Genomic DNA, 21,088 nt, shown 5'->3' with positions numbered 1-21,088 from the left:
AACGGGGCTCCTCACCTGAATGAATCCCGGATGGCCTCGTGGCTGTTGTCGTGAACGTAGCAGATTTTCTGGGCCACCAGACCCAACTGGCTGAAGCTGGAGGTGGGCACGCCTGGGTAATTGATGTACTCAATTTGACCGTGCACAGGTGGCACGGAAATGGCAAAGAGCAGCTTCTCGGGCTTGCCAGTGCCATCTGCTGCCATCAGAACATCTGTGGTCAAGGTCACCCTGTCGCCCGCTGTTAAAGTCACTGGTTTGGTGAGCAGAACAATGTCGCCTAGGATGAAACGGGGAGAACACGTGAGGGGCTGGCGGGGCAGTCTGCGAAGTCCAGTTCATTCAGGACAAAACGGTCAATGCAACCCCAACAAGCAGTGTCAAAACATGCAAATGAGACTGCATAAAATAAGCCAATCACTGGAAAGACGGCCCATGATTGCTGATGTAATCCCGACAAATGCTGACGGGCAAGAGCACGGATATGCAGAGGCTTCCAAACATTTTCAAACACCCCCCATTCCCGCCAAACAATGAGGGTGCAGTTTAAGAAGAACGTTTTGCATGGCTCACGACTCATAATGTTTTCATTTCTCGGAAGTACAAACGGTCTCTGAGATGCACCCATACATTTAGCAGTAGGAATAATTCAGAAGTGAGATGCATTCAACTGATCGTGTCATACAGCCTGGAGATGAGGTAACAGTGCCTGTGTGATACTGAGACCGTATGAACGCAGATCTTGCGAGAAGCAGTTCAAGACATTTGATTTATTATTAATAATAATACTGTATAGCGGCATCCGTACTGTGAATGGCCCATATGGCATTTATTTATTTTTGTATTTGTAAAGCGCCTAAACCCGTAGGCATCAGGGCGCTGTTCATGACCTGATTCACGCAGAGGTGGTATGCTTCCTCGGCTTAACATTCATACATTTTTATACAGTTATAGTGATAGAGCGCTGCTGTCGAGCAGATTAATATTTGGGGCCCACATGTGAAAGGGACCAGGCCTTGGCAGAAATGGCGCTGCCTTCTTCACCTTAGGCCATCATTATGACTTCTTGAATCAACATAAACCTTTGGCCACCAAAAGTGATTCTGCAAAGAAGAAAATCCTGAGTACAACAAACGTCATGGTATGTGACATTTTAACTGCAACAATGTCATTAGCCAAAGTGTATTTAATTTATAATTCCATGAATAAAGCACTCCTCGCTGACATTCACACAACTGTTACAAATAAATATCAGTTTTGAAACATTACTTTTGAAAACATGTGTTAAAATAGTGTACATTTAAGTAATAACCATAATACTAGCCCGGGACGTAGTAATAATAACGCAGTACCAGGCAGTGCTGGGCCAGCAGCACCGTTAGGAACGAGTAAAGGCCCCCTGCCCAGGGGATTCTAGATTTTAATACCTGGAGTAGAGTGCAGTGGAGCAGTGAAGGGCCACTGCACTGGCAGCAGAATCCGCGAAGAAGAGCTGCACCAGAGTGAAGCGAGCGGGTGCCAGGGAGGGTAGTGTGGGGCAGTAGAGCAGGGAGGCAGGTGGCATGTAGGGCAGAAAGCTGTTTGTTGCCCATGCGAGGATAGTGACGGCTGGAGGTGGGAAAGAGGGGGACTGGCCTGCAGGCCTGCTGCGCTGGATGAGACTAGACAGAATGCGGCAGGGAGTACCGCCAGGCGAGGAATCAGCAAGAAGTACAGTCCAGCACCCACCAAACAGACAATAATATGGAGGCAATGCAATGACGAGGGTACACATTATGCATTAAGCCCGGGGGGGGGAATTCTTTGCTTGGTAATGGCCCAGGTATTTAGTTACACGCCAGAGTGCCCAGAGGGTCTTCACATGGTCCCTGGCATTTTTATCAGGTGGTAAATTCCCGCACGAGGGGTTTATAGTGATTAGTACCTCACGACCATGAGTTATTCTGGAGAAGGTGCGGGGATACTAATCACAGCACGCACCGTTCATCCTTGAGTCATGCAATTAAGTAATCATTTTTACTGGGAGTATTGATCAAGGCGTTTTAAAATAATGTATTGTTTCTTGGGAGGATAGCTCAGGGGCAACGTGCTCGCCTTCCAAGCATGAGGACGGTTCAACTCAGGTTCCATCCCCCGGTCGCAGCTTACAAACCTCTGGGTATTAGCAGCCTTATAAATATCATATCATAATATAGACGTTTCTGGAACTGTTTATAGGCAGATAATTATTACAGTATATGAATGAAACCAACTGAACAATTTGATGTGATTTTCTTTGCCCATATCCTTTCAGATGTCTGTGTGATTCTAACCCAGACAATGTCCTTTAGCTACTCACTTACCCCAAAGAGCAAGTGGGGCTTCTCTGGCGACAGGACTACAGAATATACACCACAGAACCCCTACCACAGTATAATGTGATATGTGGTAGGTTATTAAGTGCCACCGGGAGATTGAGTGCTGAGGGGTTACACTGTAACCCCTTTCTCACAGCTCCTGTAACTTTTTGGTTATTGTGAAAAGCTAATCTGAATGGCTGGTGGCAGTGGGTTTATCCTACCTTTTTTTGTGCAATTTTTACTCCAAGGCTGTTCCACCCAGAGCAGTTGGAGACATGTAGCCTGGGTGGTGGAAGCCATTGGGCTCTCCTTAAGATCCCTTTCCTGATCTCCATTACCTGATGTCCTGAATGTAACCTGTTATCCAAATAACTTAAAAAAGAGCCTAAGGATTTACAAAAAAACACACATAAAAACCATATTCCCTCTTTAACAATGCAAGACAAACCACCCCTTAGGAGTAAGAGATATACACACACACAACCCAACACATATACATCCCTCAACTTCTAGAACTTATTCCTCCCAAGAACAAAACCCAACACAAACCCTATAACCGTCCTAACCATTTTCAGACGCAGGGACAATCTGCTCAATCAATGCCCCTCCATTTTCTACTGAGATCAGGCGAGACAACACACAACTGAAGAAAGGATACAGCATCAAAACTCTCAGACACTTCAGGCTCCCAGACCCAAACCACATCACTCAGGTCAAACCATGCCATACGTAAAGGTCCGGTGTACCCCAGCGGGTGCGGCAAATAATCTCCCAACACAAACCTCCACACACACACATCGTTCCCATTTGGCAAATCTTCACCACAACACAGACAACAGGTTAATTACACCCCACTGGCCACACCACAACAGGTATCGCACACTCAGTTGACAGCTCACTCCAAGCACACCGGGTGTCCAACACCCCCAAAGACCAACACACAGCTGGACTAGTGGACCATACCCCACAACTCCAGAATAGAAAAATATTTCCCACAATAGCGTACTAATAGCACATCACAAAAACAGGTGGAACAAATCTCAACATTGTACTAGCACATTGCACACAGATAATTCTTAAACAAAACACAACTTTTCCAATTTGCGCAATGCTATCCATGGACTACACAAACAGCCAAGCTCCCAAGCACAGCACCCAAAACAAACCTCTGTGAAAATTTAAAACATTGCATTCATTTAAAAAATAGCCTCAACTTCAAATCCTGGCACTTATGAGTCCATGTCCTAACCCTAAAGTTGCAAAAACAGTCCAACCTGCTGAGAGAACCTAGTTATCATAACACAACACAACGCTGTATTAAAAAATGATACTTTTCTGTGACAATTCCCTTACAGAGGCCGCGACATGCAAACCTTCATGCTCACTCTCACAAAGACCACGACTTCCAGGAGCATGGCTGCACACATCCAATAGTATCATTGCAGGCTTTGCACCACAAATATTATAAAAGCTGTGCAGTAACAACTCTAAAGCTACATTTCCATTTCACCCCAATCAGACCATACAAAAACTGGCGATGTTGGCTCCAACTCCAATACCCCACAAGACACTGAATCAATTATTCCTACGCCTTGTGTGTTGCTCTCCACACCAATCTCAAAACACAAGGCACACATACATCTTTAAACTCGGTGCCTCTCTCGTCTGCACGGTGTGTGCTGCTCCCAAATCCACCTCTCCATGAGAGCGCAAAGCATTGCCGACCCTCAACACCGAAACATGATCCTGTGGAACTTCTCTGTATAACACCAAGTGCACAGTGCCAATCCATCACACAAACGCTGCAGAACCGCAACAAAACTTTGCGATTCAGTTCAACACCAGCTGGATTGCCCACAGGGTCTGTGTACTTTGGTGACTGCCAAGCTCCAACAATGGAGAAAAGAACCTAAGTGTGTAAGCACACTCACACTGTCATTGTCCGTTACTTCCAAACTCCCAGAACTGCCACAATCCACTATTTCACCAAATGCGCCGCAAGCGCCCAGCAAGACGGAGCCCTGTGATTGCTCCAGTGTGTCCCCTCTTCCATATAGGTACTGTCACAGCTGCGGTCATGTACAGAAGGGGCACCATTGACCCAAAATGGTGACACTGTTCTTTTCTCACCAATTAAAGATGGCTTGTCATTTCTTGGTCCTAATTCTGCCGTGCAGGGTGGGGCAGGTCCTGGTTTGACTTTTATCTTCGGTGGGATCCCTTGGTGAAGGCCGCCAAGGTGCAAATGTGTCTTTGTGGACAGGAAACGGAAAGAATTCTGAAACTCTGCTATTCTTCATCTTCTGCTGTGACTACCTAGAACCAGTTCAAAGAGAGAGGCTGGCTGCCCTAAAAGGACAGCCACCACCCACAGTTTGAATGGTGCATGGGTGTTGATTGGCTGGGTTACTGTATAAGAAGCATGGATCGTGAGGCTGAAGACACGCTGACCACTGGATCTTTAGAATAGAGAGGAAGGGTAGAGACACCTGCACCACTTCCTGATGACTGGAGATGCCTTCCGAGTAATCACTGCTATCCGACCCCTTCTTCCAAGCATCAGGAGAGCCCAGAAAAGGACAACTCTCTCCCTTATACTGGTGGGTGCAATCAATCTCAATATGACCTGCATTTCAAGCCTTCCCACGACGACCTTCACTGGCTGCAAACCGCCAATACCATGGGACCTGTGGCCACTGTGCAGTGCATCGTCTTCCGAAGATTGAATCCTCCTGAAACTTTGGAGGACCTCCACAGGCAGGATTCCACTGCTTGAAGTCCCCTAACCAGAGTGCTGGACAGAGAAAGCAAGATGAATTGACCAGACAGGAACCGTTCTTTGCTGGTGCTTTAAAAAGGGCACCAAAATCACAGAAACATGAGGAATCCTTTGCCTGAAGCCTCTTCACTCGACTGATGCTGTGAGATCAATTTCAGTGTCCCTTCTTTCATCTGCCTGACCAAGAATCCGGTGTCCGAATCTGCGGCTGCTGCATCATGGGAGCATTGTGCGGCATCCTCTTCTTCATGTTTAAGGTACTGTGAGAGTCTTGGTGGAACTTACCTAGAGTTGGGTTGCTGCTCCTATCTTGCTGGAGTGCCGATTCGTGTGTATTGGATTTTGTCCATGCACGTTTGCCCAGGCCTAACGCCTGTGTGCCTTCAGGGAGCATTCTCTGAGGTCCCTGAACCCTTTTTACAACAAAGAGGTTTACTTACTTGCTACTGAGGACTTCCTCTGGAACAGTCTACAGCTTGTGCTTTGCTTGTTTGGCCCTCCAATCTGACCCCCGAGACACTCATAATGAGATAGGGAAGGACTACTAAAGCCTAAGGACTCTCTGAAATTATTACAAGTATGATATGATATTTTATTTGTATCGCGCTTGTACACAAGTGTTTCAGAGCGCGACTAGGCAAGGGAGGGGAACAGGGGAGAACACAACACAACAGCGATCTTACTAGGCCCAGTGACATTGAGAACGCACAAGTGCATGGGAAAGGGAAGAGGGAAAAAGTACATTGAAGGGGGAGAATGAAAAGTGCAGAGCAGAGGAGAGCAGATAAATAACAATACATAAAAATAAATAGAAAATGTAGGCAATAAACAGTGGTAGTGCAGTCAGAAAATGGCAAGTGCTGTGTTTAAGGCAGCAGACTGGGTAAGTCTGATGCGTGCAGAAAAAGATGAAGAATGGGGGGGTGGGGCTGTATGGGTACAGATACAGTCCCCAGTGCAAGGGGTGGCAAGGAGGCAGTGCAGGAGGGTGGCAGATTGAGCAGGTACCTGGACCCAGAGGACAGAGGGTGGCCAGGTGCTCAGTGCCAAGAAAGAGCAGATCAGCAAGGGTCAGGGGGAGCGAAGGCAGAAGCAAAGAGGAAGGTCTTGAGGTGCTTCCGGAACCAGAGATGGTTCTCATCAAGTTTTAGAGTGGCAGGGAGGCTGTTCCAGAGGGAAGCCCCAGCCAAAGATAGAGATCTACCCCCAGCTCGTTTCTTTGAAAAACGATTGACACGGAGGGAGTTAGAGGTAGAGGATCAAAGACCTTGAGAGGGGAGGTATTTGAGGAGCGATAGCTGAAGATATTTTGGACCCAGGCCCCAGAAAGCCTTGTGGACAATGCAGAGGGTTTTGAATTTAATCCTTGCATCCACTGGGAGCCAATGGAGAGTTCTCAGAGCTGGAGAGATACGATCCCAGGGCTTGAGGCCAAGGACAAGTCTTGCAGTCCTGTTCTGGATAAGTTGCTGAGGGCGGAGAGTAGAGGCGGGTTGATTTAGAAAGAGGCTGTTACAATAGTCCAACCTAGAGGGAACCAGAGCTTGGGAGACAGTGAGCTTCTGAGGGAAGGAGAGGACAGGCAGAGTACCTCTGAGGAGGTGCAGTAGGAAGTTTGACTTTTTAGAGACCTCAGAGATATGGGCGAAGAAGGAAAGTGTGGAGTTAAAGAGACCCTGAGGTTCTTAGCCTCGCAGGTAGGGGTAGGACGGCCAGCCAAGGGAGGCCGGCCAGAGAGTGAGGGAAAAGGATGGAGATGGTGTGCCAATGAGGAGGATCTCAATCTTGCTGACATTCAGACAAAGATCGTTGGCGGTACACCAATCTTGAAAGGTGGTAAGGCAGTCAGAGATAAGAGATGGAGAGGAGGTGGCCGAGGGCAGCCGGAAAATGAGTTCAGTGTCGTCAGCGTAGCACTGGAAAATTAGAGCCAAAAAAGGCAACTCAGTGGGCGAGAGTTGCCAGGTATTGGTTGAAACGCCAGAGTGATAGGTTAGACCCCTGAGGAACCCCACAGGTAGAGAGGAAGATAGAGGAGAGGAAGGACCCCAGTTGGACCTGGGAGCGTCGATCCGAGAGGAAAGAGGTCAGCCAGGCCAGACCCATATCAGAGATACCCAGGTTATCGTAGAGACGGTTAAGCAGGATGGTGCGGTTGACCGTGTCGAAGGCAGAAGAGAGATCACGTAGGATGAGGACAGAGGGAATGTTAGAGGCCAGGTTGGAGAGCAGACCCTCACGGATGTTCAAGAGAGCAGTTTCTGTGCTTCTGGCCGCTCTGAAGCCAGACTGGTGGTCATGGAGACAGCCTACATAATCTGTAAAAAGGTTAAGCTGAGAGATGGGCATCTTTTCCAGGAGTTTGCCCAGAAAGTGGGTAATGGAAATTGGGCGATAGTAAGCCAGACAGGAAGGATCAGCTGTGGGTTTCTTGAGAAGGGGATGCACAAGGGAGTGCTTCAGAGGGGAGGGGAAGGAACCTGAGGTAAAGGAGTGATTGCAAAAATCGGCAAGGGCCGGAGCGAGGGTGTCAATGTGGTCCTTGATGGTTTTAGAGGAACAGGGATGAACCTGTTTTGACGAGGCTTTCATAGATTGGACTTGTCTAGTGACCTCATCAGGGGAGAAAATAGGAAAGGAAGAGAAGGGCGGTGGGGGATGATACAAGGGGCAGTGCTTTAAGTGGGGTAAGAAATTGAGGGGGGGCCCTCGTTTGGGGGCGTGGCTTCCATTGTGGGCATGGCCTAAACGTGCACAAATCATTGTAAGGTGCGCAAACAAATATATAAATGTATGTGAGCATTTATACATTTGTGTGCGCACTACTATGGTTTGTGTACCTTTCAAGCCTTATAAACATACCAATGTTACGTATTTCTAGGTTTATAAAAAGGTGGCTTGAAAAGTGCACAAACCATAGTAATTTACGCACACTTGTGTTCTTACCTTACTATGGTTTGTGCACTTTTCAAGCCACCTTTTATAAGCATAGACATTTATAACATATTTCTATGTTTATAAAAGACGGCTTGAAACGTAAACAATTCAAGGCATCTTTTATAAAGCGTTGAGGACGGACAAAACCCGAGGTGGCTTTGTCCATCGACAAAGCTTTATAAAAGATGCCTTGAATTGTGCACGTTTCAAGCGGTCTTTTATAAACATAGAAATATTTCTACGTTTATAAAAGATGGCTTGAAACATATACAATTCAAGGCATCTTTTATAAAGCTTTGCCAACGGAGATAGACGCCTCAGGCTCAGTTATCTCTGCTCTGAGCAGATAGATCACTGAGCCCGAGGCGCCTTTCACCCTCTGCGAACCCACGGGTTCCGTGATCTAATCTGCATATTAGATCATGGAGCCCGCAGGTTCGCTGAGGGTCAGTGACCTGGCGAGGGCAAACAAAGGAACTGTAACTTCCCTGATGACCCCTCAGATGAGGGGTCATCAGGGAAGTTACAGTGACTGACAGAAGTTCCAGCCAGCCTCAGCGACGCTGTGCCTGGCTGGCACTTCTGTCAGCTCACCTGAAATTAAACTGGCGGGCGCATCTCCCTTCGCGGCTGCGGCCGCGGCGGGATAATGCATCCCGCCAATGTTGTGTGGGATGGGGGGCCCCGGCTCAGTCCCACTTTTTGGAGACTGCCAGGGCCTGGCCCCAGCAGGCCCCGGCCCACTTTAAGCACTGACAAGGGGGGTATGCAAGCACAGTCTGAGTGGGAATAGGAGGGGCAGGGGAAGAGAGGGTGGACAAGATGTCCTGGGTTTTTAAAATAAAGTGTGAGGCAAGGTCATTGCAGAGAGCCTGGGAGGCAAGAGGAGGGGTGGAGACTGCCGCACGGTTGGCAAGCTCCTTGCAGATTTTAAAGAGTTCGGCCGAGTTGTTAGATGCCGCAGAGACACAGGCTTGAATGTGGGTTTTCTTCTTAGTACGGACAGAGAGTCTGTATTGCCTTTGGTGCAGGCAACAGGCCAGTTTGTCAGAGGATGAGCAAGAAGCCCTCCATTTCCTCTCACCCGCCCTACAGTTACGTTTAAGTGTAGCTAGGTCAGAGTCATACCAGGAATTGCACTTGGCTTTGGACTTCAAGCGGATGCTCATGACAGGGGCAAGAGCATCAAGAGTGTCAGAGATAGAAGAGTAGAGAAGGGACAGGGTTGTGTTGGGGTGTGAGTCGGCCAGAGGAGGCGGAGGGGGAGAGAAGGTGGCTGCGAAAGCCTCAGCTGACACACGTTTCATAGGTCGGATGTCCGAGAAAGTATGTGGCAGTGTTGGAGTGGGGTTGGTTTGGAGGGAAGAGAGTGACAGATTGGAGGAGAGAAGGCAGTGGTCACTCCAGGAGTGAGGAGTGGTCAGAGAGATAGAGGGGGGGAGGCCAGGGGAGATCAAGGCATCAAGTGTGTGTCCTGCAGCGTGCGTTGGGCCAGAAGGGAGGATAGAGATGCAATCGCAGAGGTTGCAGAAGAGCAGAGATGAGGGACAGGGAGAATCGAGGTAGATGTTAAGGTCACCAAGGAGGAGGAGTTCAGTGGTTGAGGCCAGGAGGGAGGAGGAGAGGTCAGCCCACTCAGAGAGAAAAGAGGTGATTTGCCCAAGGGACCGGTAGAGAGTAGCAACAGTAAGAGAGTGGCTGGGAGAGATTGAAAGCCTGCAGTCAAGGTATTCAAAAGAGGAGTAAATCTGAATGGGAATTATAGTGGCAGAAGTCCACTCAGGAAAGATCAGGCCTACACCCCCTCCAGGTCGAGTGGATCTGGGTGCGGAGAGGGTCTTGTAGCCCTCAGGGAGTCGAGTGCCAAAACTCGTGACAGAGCTGGACGTGAACCATGTCTCCGTAAGACCAAGGACATCAAGGTCCAGTTCTTCAAGAAGGTGGCAGATGTCAGAGGAGTGTTTGACAGCAGAGCGAGAGTTGAGAGTGGCAAGATGAAGAAGGTTGCCAGCCTTAAAGACCTTCCGGGGAGGGGTACAAATCAGAGGTACGCCCTGCGGAGTTGTGGAGGTAGCCTGAAGAGTGGCAGAGGAGGAGGAAAAAGTGGGAAAGGTAGCCAAGGAGTGAGAGGAGGGTACAACTGGAGATGAGAGGAAGTTGATGAGGCGAGGGAAATGCCTATCAAAGAGGAGGAGATTGGCCTGAGGACCTTGGACCATGACAGTGCCATTTAGGTAGACATCAAGGATGACTCTAGAGGAGTCGAAAGAAGCCATGAGGACATCCCAGCGAGTGCCACCATTAATGGGAGAAGAGGAGACAGGACAAAGCACAGAGATCATATGGGGGGGTCCATAGATCCGGTGAAGGAACAACAAAGAGGATGTCGGTGAGGGTCAGTCTGGAAGAGGCACTGGTATAGGTATCAGCGATAGGGAGACCAGGGTTGGAGGCCAAGATATCCTTTTTAAATTTCTTTTTTCCAGACTTAGTGAGAAGGGAATGATAGTTAATAGAGAAGCAGTTGAAATAGGTGGGAGAGACAGAAAGTGCCATGAGTGGAAAAGAGAGGAGGCAGAGGGAGGAGTAAGCAAGTAAAGCAGTATTGAACAGTCACTGGGCTAGCAGGTTACAATCAATGGCCAAAGTTAGATGCAAAAATACACCCAAGTTTGACTTTCAAGTAAATGGAAAAATACACCCAGGTTTGACTTTCGAGTAAATGCAAAAAATGGGAGACCAGTAGTTAAGGAATTTAGAGTGGTAGACGTAGGTAGTGGTGAGTATAGATAAAGCTTCAAATGAGTACATAAACAGGGAGAGTTGAGAGTACCCTCCGAGAAGGAAGTACAAGTAAATCAGGAAGGAGGGAACAACTCAAACAGAATATGGTAAGAGCATCATGGCAGTCCAATAGTCCAGGGGTAGCAGCCTCAGCAAGGGTTTGGCTGTTGCAGAAATCTCATGTTGCAGCCTATTAACCAGACAGGGAAGCTGACAGGGGCCTTAGAAGTGGGCCTTGGAACTACAGGCCGGCTCCACGCCTCCCGGCCACCCCAATTGTAAGAAAATAATAGCACCAGCCAATCACCAGGGCCCAGAGGCAAAAACAAGTTTCGGTGCAAATCAGGCCGCCATTTTGGGGTGGGTTGCAGGGTAAACACTCTCAGCTGGGCAAATCAAATGGCAACTACAGCAGTTACCTGCTTTATGTTGGTCTTGTTTCATTAATTCCTACCTGAAACAGATGTTTTAAAAGTTATTACATAAGGGTTTTACTTACCTTTGAATTGCTTACTGCCATTCTTAAAGTATTACAAACGTGATTTACTTAATGTAAATATTACATTAGGTGTCCTAAGTTACTCATTGGGGCTCATTACGAGTCAGGGGGTAGCCTTGCCGCTAAAGCTGGCAGGCTGCAGCCGGACCTGTAGGGATTTACCCGCTCCGGACTTACCGGGACATTACAGCCCCTGATGGTCCGGTAATTCCGGAGCTGGCATTCCGTTACTCCCCATTCCCGTGGAGTCCAAAAGGACTCCACGGGAATGGGGAGTAACGGAATGCCCATGCAGTAATGGTGCCAGTGTTTCCATGTCCATATGCGGCAGGTGGCGTTACGCCTCCCAGGTCAGACCTGGCGGGTGTAACACCACACTGCCACATAACTTGGAGTTAGCTGGTCTGGAAAACGGTGCCGGGCCGGTTTTACCAGCACAGTTAAATCCGGACCGGCTAACTCGTAATGAGGGCCACTATGTATTATGGTATTTACCTTTCCGATGTATCACCTTTACCTTAGTGTATATACGAAATAAACCATTATTTTTATATACATTTTATTGTGTTTCTTTGGCCTATCTATATACTCCAATTTCTTTGTACTGCCTACAGCTCTTCCTCCCTCCTAAGATAAGCCTGGCTGCCTGTGTGATTCCGGCCTATACTAAGATTTGGAACCTGTGTCTGAAGTGTGAGTCTTCAAAAGTCCTGCCTAATGTGGACTTTCGTAAAACTCCCTAACATGCCTATAGGACCCTTTATTTGCCGATTTAAAATATAAGCTAAAATCATCAACATACATTTTATCCGAAGCCATGATTCCTCAATAAAACTAGATCATATTCTCTAAAAAATCCTGTCCCATATTTACTATGAAAAAAGTGTCTATGACCTCTGGAATTCCATGAGCTAATGAAATATTGTGAGGCTTGTTAGGCCGCACTGCTTCGGTGTGCTATAGACCAGGGAGTTAGGATCAGTCCTGCATAACAGTACCAGCTGCTTTCTATTGCAAGGACTTGTCAATGTATTGTAAGGGTGCAGAAGTATGAGTCTGACACAGTAGTGGCATGGTGATTGGCAAAGGCTTTTTATTCAGGCAAAAATAAAGAGAAAATCTATCTCTCCCTTACTCTAAGAGGGGTTTCCCTGCCTGTTTAAAGGAACAAAGGAAGCTGTCAGAATGTCAAGTAAATAAAAAGAGTTCACCATAGTGCCAAAATGCCTACATCTATCTCTCACGCTTGTAACTAATAATAAAAGGTTAGTGAATCTTCTTGGTCCAGAAGAATGACTACCTTCCTCTGGATAATGAGCTACAGTTCCAAAAGTAGGGGGAATTTCACCTGTGAGAATGACTCCCATCTCAAGGTCTCAGTTCCTTTGCAAAAAAACAAAGTTACAGCTTGCAGTGCTGTATGGGTTCAGTACCAATGCAAAAGAAAAAGGTTACTACTCAAACATCATTCCTTATTGACCATAGTTTTGCTTCACTATTGGTTTCCTGGAGAATGGCTCCCTTCTCCGGGTATTTGGTTCTTAGTGTCCTCACAGTGCCCGGTAAATGACTCCCTTCCAGAGGCCGCCTTGTGATTAGTTTCACAATACCCATTCTTCAGTGAAGACACCAGGAGGTATTGTTTTCTTCTCCTGAGGTCTCTTGGTTTAACAGAACAGAAGGACTGCACAGAATGACTGCCTTCCCCCAGGCCCTTCTGAGACTTTCACATTTCACAGTTGAACATTACATGGGGAATGCCTCCCTTTCCCTCGCTTGCTTTGCACTACAAAGTTCACGATTGACATGAGCTTGCAATCTTATGAATGCGGGTCCCAGACCTGTGTATTCCTCTGGCCATGGTGCAGTAGCCCTGGTTCACTATCCTACCAGGAACTGTGACTACGAAGATGATTTGGGATTATCTTCATAAAAGGCTGTGGGTCCCAGACCCATAGGATTTTCCCCTTCTGCTACTGCAGACCTGGTTCACTTTCCTGCTAGGTACTGTGACTATAAAGAGGATGTAGGTTATTCTTCACAGAAGGCTGCAGGTCCCACACCTGTGGGAGTCTCTTCGGTCAGTGTTGCAGTTCCTTTTTCGCTAGGGGTCTTAGCTTTGCACCCAGGGGCTTCCGTTATGCCCCAGTATGGTGGCTGCAGCTTCTGCCAGTGCCCTCTGGCATCCCTCCAAACTGCCCCGGTAGCCCTGGTACATTTAGAGTCTCAACCGTCTCGGCCCGGTCGGTGTCGGTATTCTCTGCCCTCTGTTTCTGGCTCCTCTAGGCTTCTCTGCTCTTCCGGTGTGCCTACAGCATCTGCACAGAACTTGCAGATTCTCAGGAAGTGTCTCCCTGCAACCGCACAGTTCTTCTGCTTGGCTTGCCTGGATATTTGCTGCTTTGCATCGCTGGATGGTCCTTCCACGTCGGACCAGGTAAGAACCTCTCCGTCTGCCCATTTAGCTCTCTTGTAGCAGCTTCAGTTCTCGGCCAAGCCAAGCGTTCCCCACACTCGTGGCTCCTCCAAGGAGGGTCTCTCTCCCCTTCCTGGTTCCACAATTCTGTTTTGAATCATCGGTTCTGCCCAATCAGGTTTTGGGAAAAACTAGACTGTTCATTCATGTTCCCATGACTGTTCTCTATGTTTCCATACTTCTTCCTCGTCTCAGTACTAATCTTTGGGTCTTCCAGTGAGTCGATTGGTCTCTACCTCATCTCATTACTTAAGGGATACCTGTCGCTTGAGGAGTCCACACTCTTCCTCGTCCCAGTACTTCCTATATTGGTGGTATGGCAAAAACATATAGGAACACTAGGGAAAGTGTTGGTGGAAGGGGGTAGGAAGGTGTGTTGGGGTTAGGTGGGCATTGGGGATACCATGTTCTCCCTAGGTCATCACTAATCCCATAGAAGACTTCCCTCCCCGGGAGATCCACCCACTGAGTACCACCCCCAGCCCAGAGGGACTGTTGGTAGTGGCCTCACCTTCCAGGCCTCAAGGGAAGGGGCTCCCCATACAGGAGACGTGACTACATCCAGGGATTTGTCACAGTAAACTCTCCTGACCTTATTGGTGCAGGAAATAGTCATCTTTATTATGGGTAGTTCACCAATTTGTTTGCCAGTCAGTGTATTTGAAGCAGCTAATTTAAGTACAGTTGCACAGTAAGGTAAAAGCTTGCAACCTAATTTTAGATATAATGGAGCACAAGTGAGGATTTCATTTACTACACGTGAGGCGTATCACTGTTGCGGTTCAGACGAAGGACGAGGACTCTGAAACTCGACTTCACTGGGATGTTTAATTAAATAAATGGATAAAGTCCTACCTTTCCCTATACTATGAGGCTTCCCTACCTAACAAAACTAGCTAAGGTGCTTGTCAGTTATCAGTGAATGTCCGTTACGCTCACCTGGTATCCATGGGGACGCCACCCAGCCCTGGTTGGATGATTTGCACTCTCGAACCCTCTCCCGGTCCCTTGGTAAGGCCTCTGATTAAAGATGGGTCTGCAATATAGGAGAGCTGGATTCAATACCAGATTGTCTTTGTTTTCCCATCTCCGTTGGCCTCAACTCCTTCCTCCCCTTGGGTCTTCTCCTCACCTTAATATTGTAAAAGGTGGATTCTCTGTCCTGCTCCTCGTGGCAGGGGCGCATAGATGTGGGGGGTGAGCAGCGACCCAGTTACTTCACTGGTGCAAGCCCCCCCGTGGGAATCCAGGCCTACTGTGACTCCGTAGGTTTGCTGCTTTACAGTCTTTATATGCAGTTCTTATGTTCCTCTTAGTTCGAATAATAATGTCTTGCTTCTTTCCTTTTAGGTATGGAAAAGTATTTTGGTGTTGTCATGCAGTTTGAAGATGAGCATGGGCCGGTAGATGAAAGCACGGTGTGCGCGATGTTGTCCGGTGAGTAATGCGCGTTGCGGAGCGCTGTTTTGCCTTTTATATTGCTAACCTGTGTCTTTTCTCTCCTTGCAGGTTGCGATGTTCCTCGCCGAGCGCTGTAATGTTCCAGCAATGATACTGACCAGGAGATGACTACCCAGGTAAGAATTGTGTGGCTTTCTTCATTCGGGAGGAAACGTGAGTAAACGCTTACTAATGCTGTCTTTCTTTCTCCTCTTTCCAGGTTATGGTATTCCAGGATGCATGCGGTGCCGGTTGATGGAGTTCTTACCTTCAGGTGAGTGGAACAGAAGTCAGCGATGGATTGAAGACAGGATACTGTTCCAAGTAAGTTTCGTAGTGTTCTTTCTCTCTCTGCAGGTCCTCAGTTTCAGGTAAACTGGAATCAAAGAACTGGACACGGTGAGCGTTACGCTGCCCACAGCAGAATAACGCAAAACATGTTCTGCTGTTTGGGTGTGTTTTAAATAGTCTCAGGTAAAGTAGTCCAGGTAAAATAGTCCCAGGCCTGCCACACCCAAAGTAGTCCAGGTAAAGTAGTCCCAGGCCTGCCACACCCAAAAGACTAGACCGCATAGCTCAGTTCCTTGTAACTGAGCTATGTGTGTGCCTCCATGTTGGCTGAACCCCCCGACCCCCCCAAGTTAAATAGTCCCAAGTAAAAAGTCCCATTCTAATGTTGGTCTTCATGATGGTTATGAGCCTGGCGCTAAAGGCGGCAGGACTGACTCCAAGAGTGTCTTGGATGAGGTTTTAAGGCCTTTGACCTGGCCCTAACTGGAAGGCTGATTTGCCAGTGAGGGCCAGGGGCAAGGGTCATGACAATGTCTTAACAGAACCTGTCCACTGTCAGAATTAACCCTTTCTGACTCTACCACTATCTCAACTACTAAAGAAAGGAGAATTTCTCCCTTCTCCTAAGGATTTGGCATCTGGTGAAGTTCAGTTCAATAAAATATCTTTGAGTAGTCTCTGGTGAATGTTTTTATCAATTCACATACTTCATTCAATGTATCATTGGATCTTTGTTCCTTCTCTCTTTGATATTACATTTCTATTTCTTTCTTGTTCTCTTTTTGAGCAATTTTACTAATGGTGGTTCTTCTCTTTTTCCAGGGTAAGGTTATCCAGTACTTTTCCCTTCTACTTTCTTTTAATTGTGGTCCATTTCTTATTCTTTGGCATCTCTTGGAGTGGTCTTTAAACTTATTCTCTGCTTTAACCTTATCTTCAGGCTTTTCTTTTCTGTTATGTCAACTCTTGTTAATTAGACTTCCTTCTTCCAGACTGATACCAATGTGAACATTCCAAACTGTGATTCTCATTCACTCTTCTATATTGTAATATGCAAGTCTCTTCTTCTTGACTGGGATGAGTATGAGCATTATAATAATGATTCTCATTCAATCTTCTATGCGTCAACACTTTCTCTTGACTGGGACGAATACGGGTATCCCAAAAATGATTCTCGGTTTAATTTTTTGTCTCCCTTTTACCCCTGTTACCTGTAGTTACGAGGGATAACCTCAATGGGTTTGTTTTTCGTTTGGGTTCATGGTCTGCCTCCGACAGCTCTGGATTGGCTGATGACTTGGTTTCTTGGACCAACCACTGGATGCCGGCAGGTGACGCTGACCCTCTTACAAGTTCCACTTGCAAGACCCTCTACCCCTCTTTGGGCATGGACATGGCCCCCTTTACAAGAGGATCGCCTTAACAGCCTCCTGCTTTGTTCACTCTGCCCGTGTCATGCAGCTATTGTCTCCATTGTTGAGCACCGTCACTGATTGACCAGCGCGTGCCAGGATGAGAAGTGGCTTGTAAATTACTACAAACATATACTTCATCACCGAAGCTGTGCAGGTAACTCTAACCCCGGTCTGACATCATCCATCCATGGTGCTCGACACTGATGCAGCCCTAACGGAACTCTGATCCGCCCATCCTGCTTACCATGGCTGTAAGCCACTAGCATGAACTCAAACTGATTTAAGACAGCTTTTCCTATTTTATACGACCTGTAGCCATGAAAGGTGTTCTTCAAACATACACCACACTTTAAAATAGTTATTTAATGATGCACACAAAGTGTGCAACACTTGCTGAATACGTTTTCGCAGGCTCTGCAAGATCAGCCGACGTCCAGGAAATGGTGCTTTCCTGTTCTGCAGATTGTCCAACCACAAATGACAGCTACAGCCTGTTTGATTTCACACCATTAGGTGTTATTTGAGAGCAGCCTTGTGACCTCACATAGGTAAGCATTATATCTGATAAGGATTCAAGAACAGGAAATTGACAGACACAAACAGAAGCATCTTGCTTATTCACAAAGTCAAGGGCCGTAGGGTACCATGGAAAACACTGGGTAACAAGTGAGATAGAAGTCCTTTGATAACAGACAGCCGGCTAATATAGCCTGCAGAAGCATACAATGCGTAATGTTGCAGAACTTCACGAATGCCATAGAGTACGGTGAAGGCATTTACTAAACGGGTGCAAATATCTCACTTTGAGGTGCAAAAACCCATCTAATATAGTTTTACATAGGAGGCCTACCTCGAATGGACACAGTGACACGAAAGCTCTAGCCCTCACTTTTCCAAACAGCGGATATGACTAACTCACACATGCAAGGCCACCACTTGATAGATACATAGCCCAGCACAAGGATGAGGAAAAGTGGGAAAGTAGAACGCCCAGGAGACCTGCCAGTCCATTCAAGTCGCAGGGGCTCGGAAGTAGTGCAGAGGAGAGTCGCAGCAGCAAAGGAGCAAGACAGCCAGCCCCAGCTAAGCAGAGCTCGTTAACTCAAGAAGAAGCTGTTTCATTTGAAGCACACTCTGCTCTAAATGTGAGTGACAAGTGGAAGCTTGCTGGGTGCATGGAGACTGAAGGTGTATTGTATAATATAGTATGGTACAGTATAGTATGATATGGTATAGTATAGTGTAGCATAGCCTAATAAGAGCTAAAAGTTACACATTTGCATTTTGTTCGATTGTCCAACCTTGTGCTGCATCTGCATTTAGTCTGATTGTCTAGTCTCACACTGCAATTGCACTTTGATTCTCCAGACTCACGTTGTTCTTCCATCTTCACTTCAACGTAATGGACTACACCTTTTGACCGTGCTCTATATTTTGCACTTTGTATGACCTAGAAGCCTTGCACCGCCTATGCACGATACCTGCAACCTACATGGCTACGCCTTCTCAGCCTCAACCGGCATCTGCATCCTCTTTGACTTATCAGCTCTGTGCTGCATTGTATGGCAACCTACCAGTCTATGCCCATGAAGCAATGCCTTTTCAGACAGCAAACTTACACCAATTACGTCTCCTCTGCTTTTTTGCACCTAGAACTAGCCCCCTATACCGGGAGACAAAGCTTTACCAGACTGTGTGCACCTACCAATTTGACCTTTTGCTTGTTTGCAGATCTGATGTAGCCCCCGTACCACGAGGCAAGGCTTTATCAGACTGTGTACACCTACTTATTCTGTCCTCTTGCTTGTTTGCACATCTAATGCAGCCCCCTGCACTACAGGGTGAGGCCTCACTAGAGTGAGTACATACACTGTAACTCATATGCTTAGTACTATACTCACAAACTGCTCAATGCACTTTCTGTAACCAGCGCCTGGATTCCTCTTGGTTTTGTGCACTGTAAATACATGCAAAAATAAATAAATAAAATACACCAGTAGGGCCCTTGACCCAGGCCTCCCCACTATGTTCCACCTGGTTCTCTGGCTTGCCAAGTGCTGCCACAGGGAAGAGGACTCTGGTTTCTCTTGTGCTTTCTTTTGTTGGGGGTCCCAGACCTGTATTTCTCTTTTCAGTTCGCTGGACAGACTTGGTTCACTAGCCTGCCAAGCACCATCACAAAGAAGAGCCTCTTCTCTCTATTGCTTTCTTTTATCATGGATCCTATATTTCTCTGCTTCTTTGCTCTTGCAGACCCGGTTTACTGCCACGAGGAAGACTTGTGTCTTTTCCATGATTATTTGTCTTAAGGTTGGGGGTCTTATGTGTACCACTGTTGGGGAACCACTTCCCTTTATGGCTCTCTCTCCCTCCTCTCTGGAACAGGGGTTATATCTCATCCCCGATTTGTGGACTTGCCTCTCCGGATGCGTTCTGCAGTAGCCAAGACTCTCTCGTGCCCCCACCGGCCAGCCCGTTTACTCCCGTACCTTCTGGGCCTTCTTTGGCGGGCTCCGCTCTGCCTCAGGGTTTGTCTTCAGTCTGCGTGGGCCTCTCGTGGCTTGCGTGGGCTTCTCCTGCACTGTGGTGGCTCTGCAGCCTTTGTCTCTCTGCAGTATGCGTCCCCTTTACAGACCGCTCGGTCCACCTCCCTTGTGGGTTACTGCTTCCGCAAGGGTCCCCCCGGCATGGCCTCCTGCTTCTTATTGGTGTCCCGGTCTGCAGCCACCCGGATCTCCCACATTGAGCACCTTCCTTGTCCTCAGTTCCTCCTGGGATGGCTGAGCGTAGTTGTAAGTCCTTCATTACTTTTTATTGTATTTTTGCCATGGATGACTAGAATGCTCACGCAGGTTCCACAGAGTATTCTTCATCGTTCCACTCCTCCTTCTCATCTTCTTTGTCTCAGTGTGTGTCACACTTACAGACAAGGGTACACAGGTGTTTCCGCCACAGCAGGTCTGCATGAAGGCCACCTACCAATGGTCCTGACACAATTGGTGAGTGCCTCCTGACTTCATGGTGATAGTGCTTACTGCGGAAGGAAGTGGAGGGGTCAGCTAGGCCACAGAGATGCAAGGATGATAACGATCTTGGAAAGATTACCCAGCTGTGTGGATCCACTTCTGTCTGCAGCAACTTCGTCCCGTCCCTTGGCCCCACCATCAGCAGCTATTGTGCTATGCAACACCCAGGTGTGAGGACACTCCTATTGCCATGGGTGTGCCTTTACTATCTTTTGCCAGGACAGCTTACTGTGTAGTGGCCATATCTCTGCATGATATATGATATGATATAGGTTATTTATAATGCGCTTAATCGCTTAATACCCAGAGGTTTCCGGGGATTGAACCTGTGTTGCTCTGTGTCGTCTTGCTTCCAAGGCGCGCATGTTGCCCCTGAGCTATTCTCCTGTGACTAGAGGTGAAACATTACATCACCAAAGCGTATTTGGGAAGTACCACCTTGCCTAGATGTTTGCTGGGAGCAGCATCGACAGCCTGGATGGGGAGGCAACAGACAGCCTGTCCAGAGCTGTGCAGGGCACACAGAGTCCACAAAGGCATTGTAACTAGTTAGACGTTTGTGTCATAGGTATTAGGCAACCTATGTAATGCTGTATACTTCTGGAATGGCTCATAATACACTTTAACAACTGCCACAGTGACTGTGACGCACGTAAACATGGTATTTTATCATCTGTGCATAAATACATTTGCTGTCACAGCAGCTGTTCAGGGGGCACCTGCTGCCCAGAACCTGCTCTGTGTCACTGGAGAGCAGGGGCTGCAGATCCTGCAACTCATGCAGCCTGCCACAACCTTGCACCATGTCCTTACCATGGAGCCTATGGAAAGTACATCCAGTCAGCAGATCTCCTGTACTGGGATGCAAGGTTCCACTACCATTCTTTGATTTGATGCAGTCCAAAGGTGGCCCGGGAATCATGCACATGTCACCCTGGCACATGGGCTGGCAGCTGCATGTCCCTGTGTCCCATTGTCTGGTGAACACATTGGACCTGTGACTCGCAGGGTCCATCTGACGCCTGCATGTACACACATTGGCCAGTACACATCAGCAATCATGCACATGTCACCCTGGCACATGGGCTGGCAGCTGCATGTC

The 21,088-nt window shown here is 47.6% G+C and overlaps 1 protein-coding gene and 1 long non-coding RNA gene across 7 annotated transcripts in view; one reads left to right on the top strand and one right to left on the bottom strand.

Annotated features, from left to right (window-relative positions):
- The window catches only part of LOC138545302 (FRAS1-related extracellular matrix protein 1-like), a 1,530,918-nt gene that overhangs the window by 393,038 nt on the left and 1,116,792 nt on the right, over nt 1-21,088 (bottom strand). For all 6 annotated transcript variants that reach the window (XM_069642060.1, XM_069642059.1, XM_069642062.1 and 3 more), the window contains one exon: nt 16-280. In XM_069642060.1, coding sequence (XP_069498161.1) covers nt 16-280 — 265 coding nt within the window. The remainder of the gene's footprint in view (nt 1-15; nt 281-21,088) is intronic.
- LOC138545415 (uncharacterized) overlaps nt 1-21,088 on the top strand; it is a 76,159-nt gene that overhangs the window by 51,496 nt on the left and 3,575 nt on the right. The window lies entirely within an intron of this gene.

This window comes from Ambystoma mexicanum, chromosome 1q (assembly GCF_040938575.1).
Source record: "Ambystoma mexicanum isolate Mex_15411 chromosome 1q, UKY_AmexF1_1, whole genome shotgun sequence".
NCBI classification, from domain to species: Eukaryota; Metazoa; Chordata; class Amphibia; order Caudata; family Ambystomatidae; genus Ambystoma; species Ambystoma mexicanum.
The sequence above is the reverse complement of the archived record's forward strand: the minus strand, read 5'-3'. Positions and strand labels throughout refer to the sequence as shown.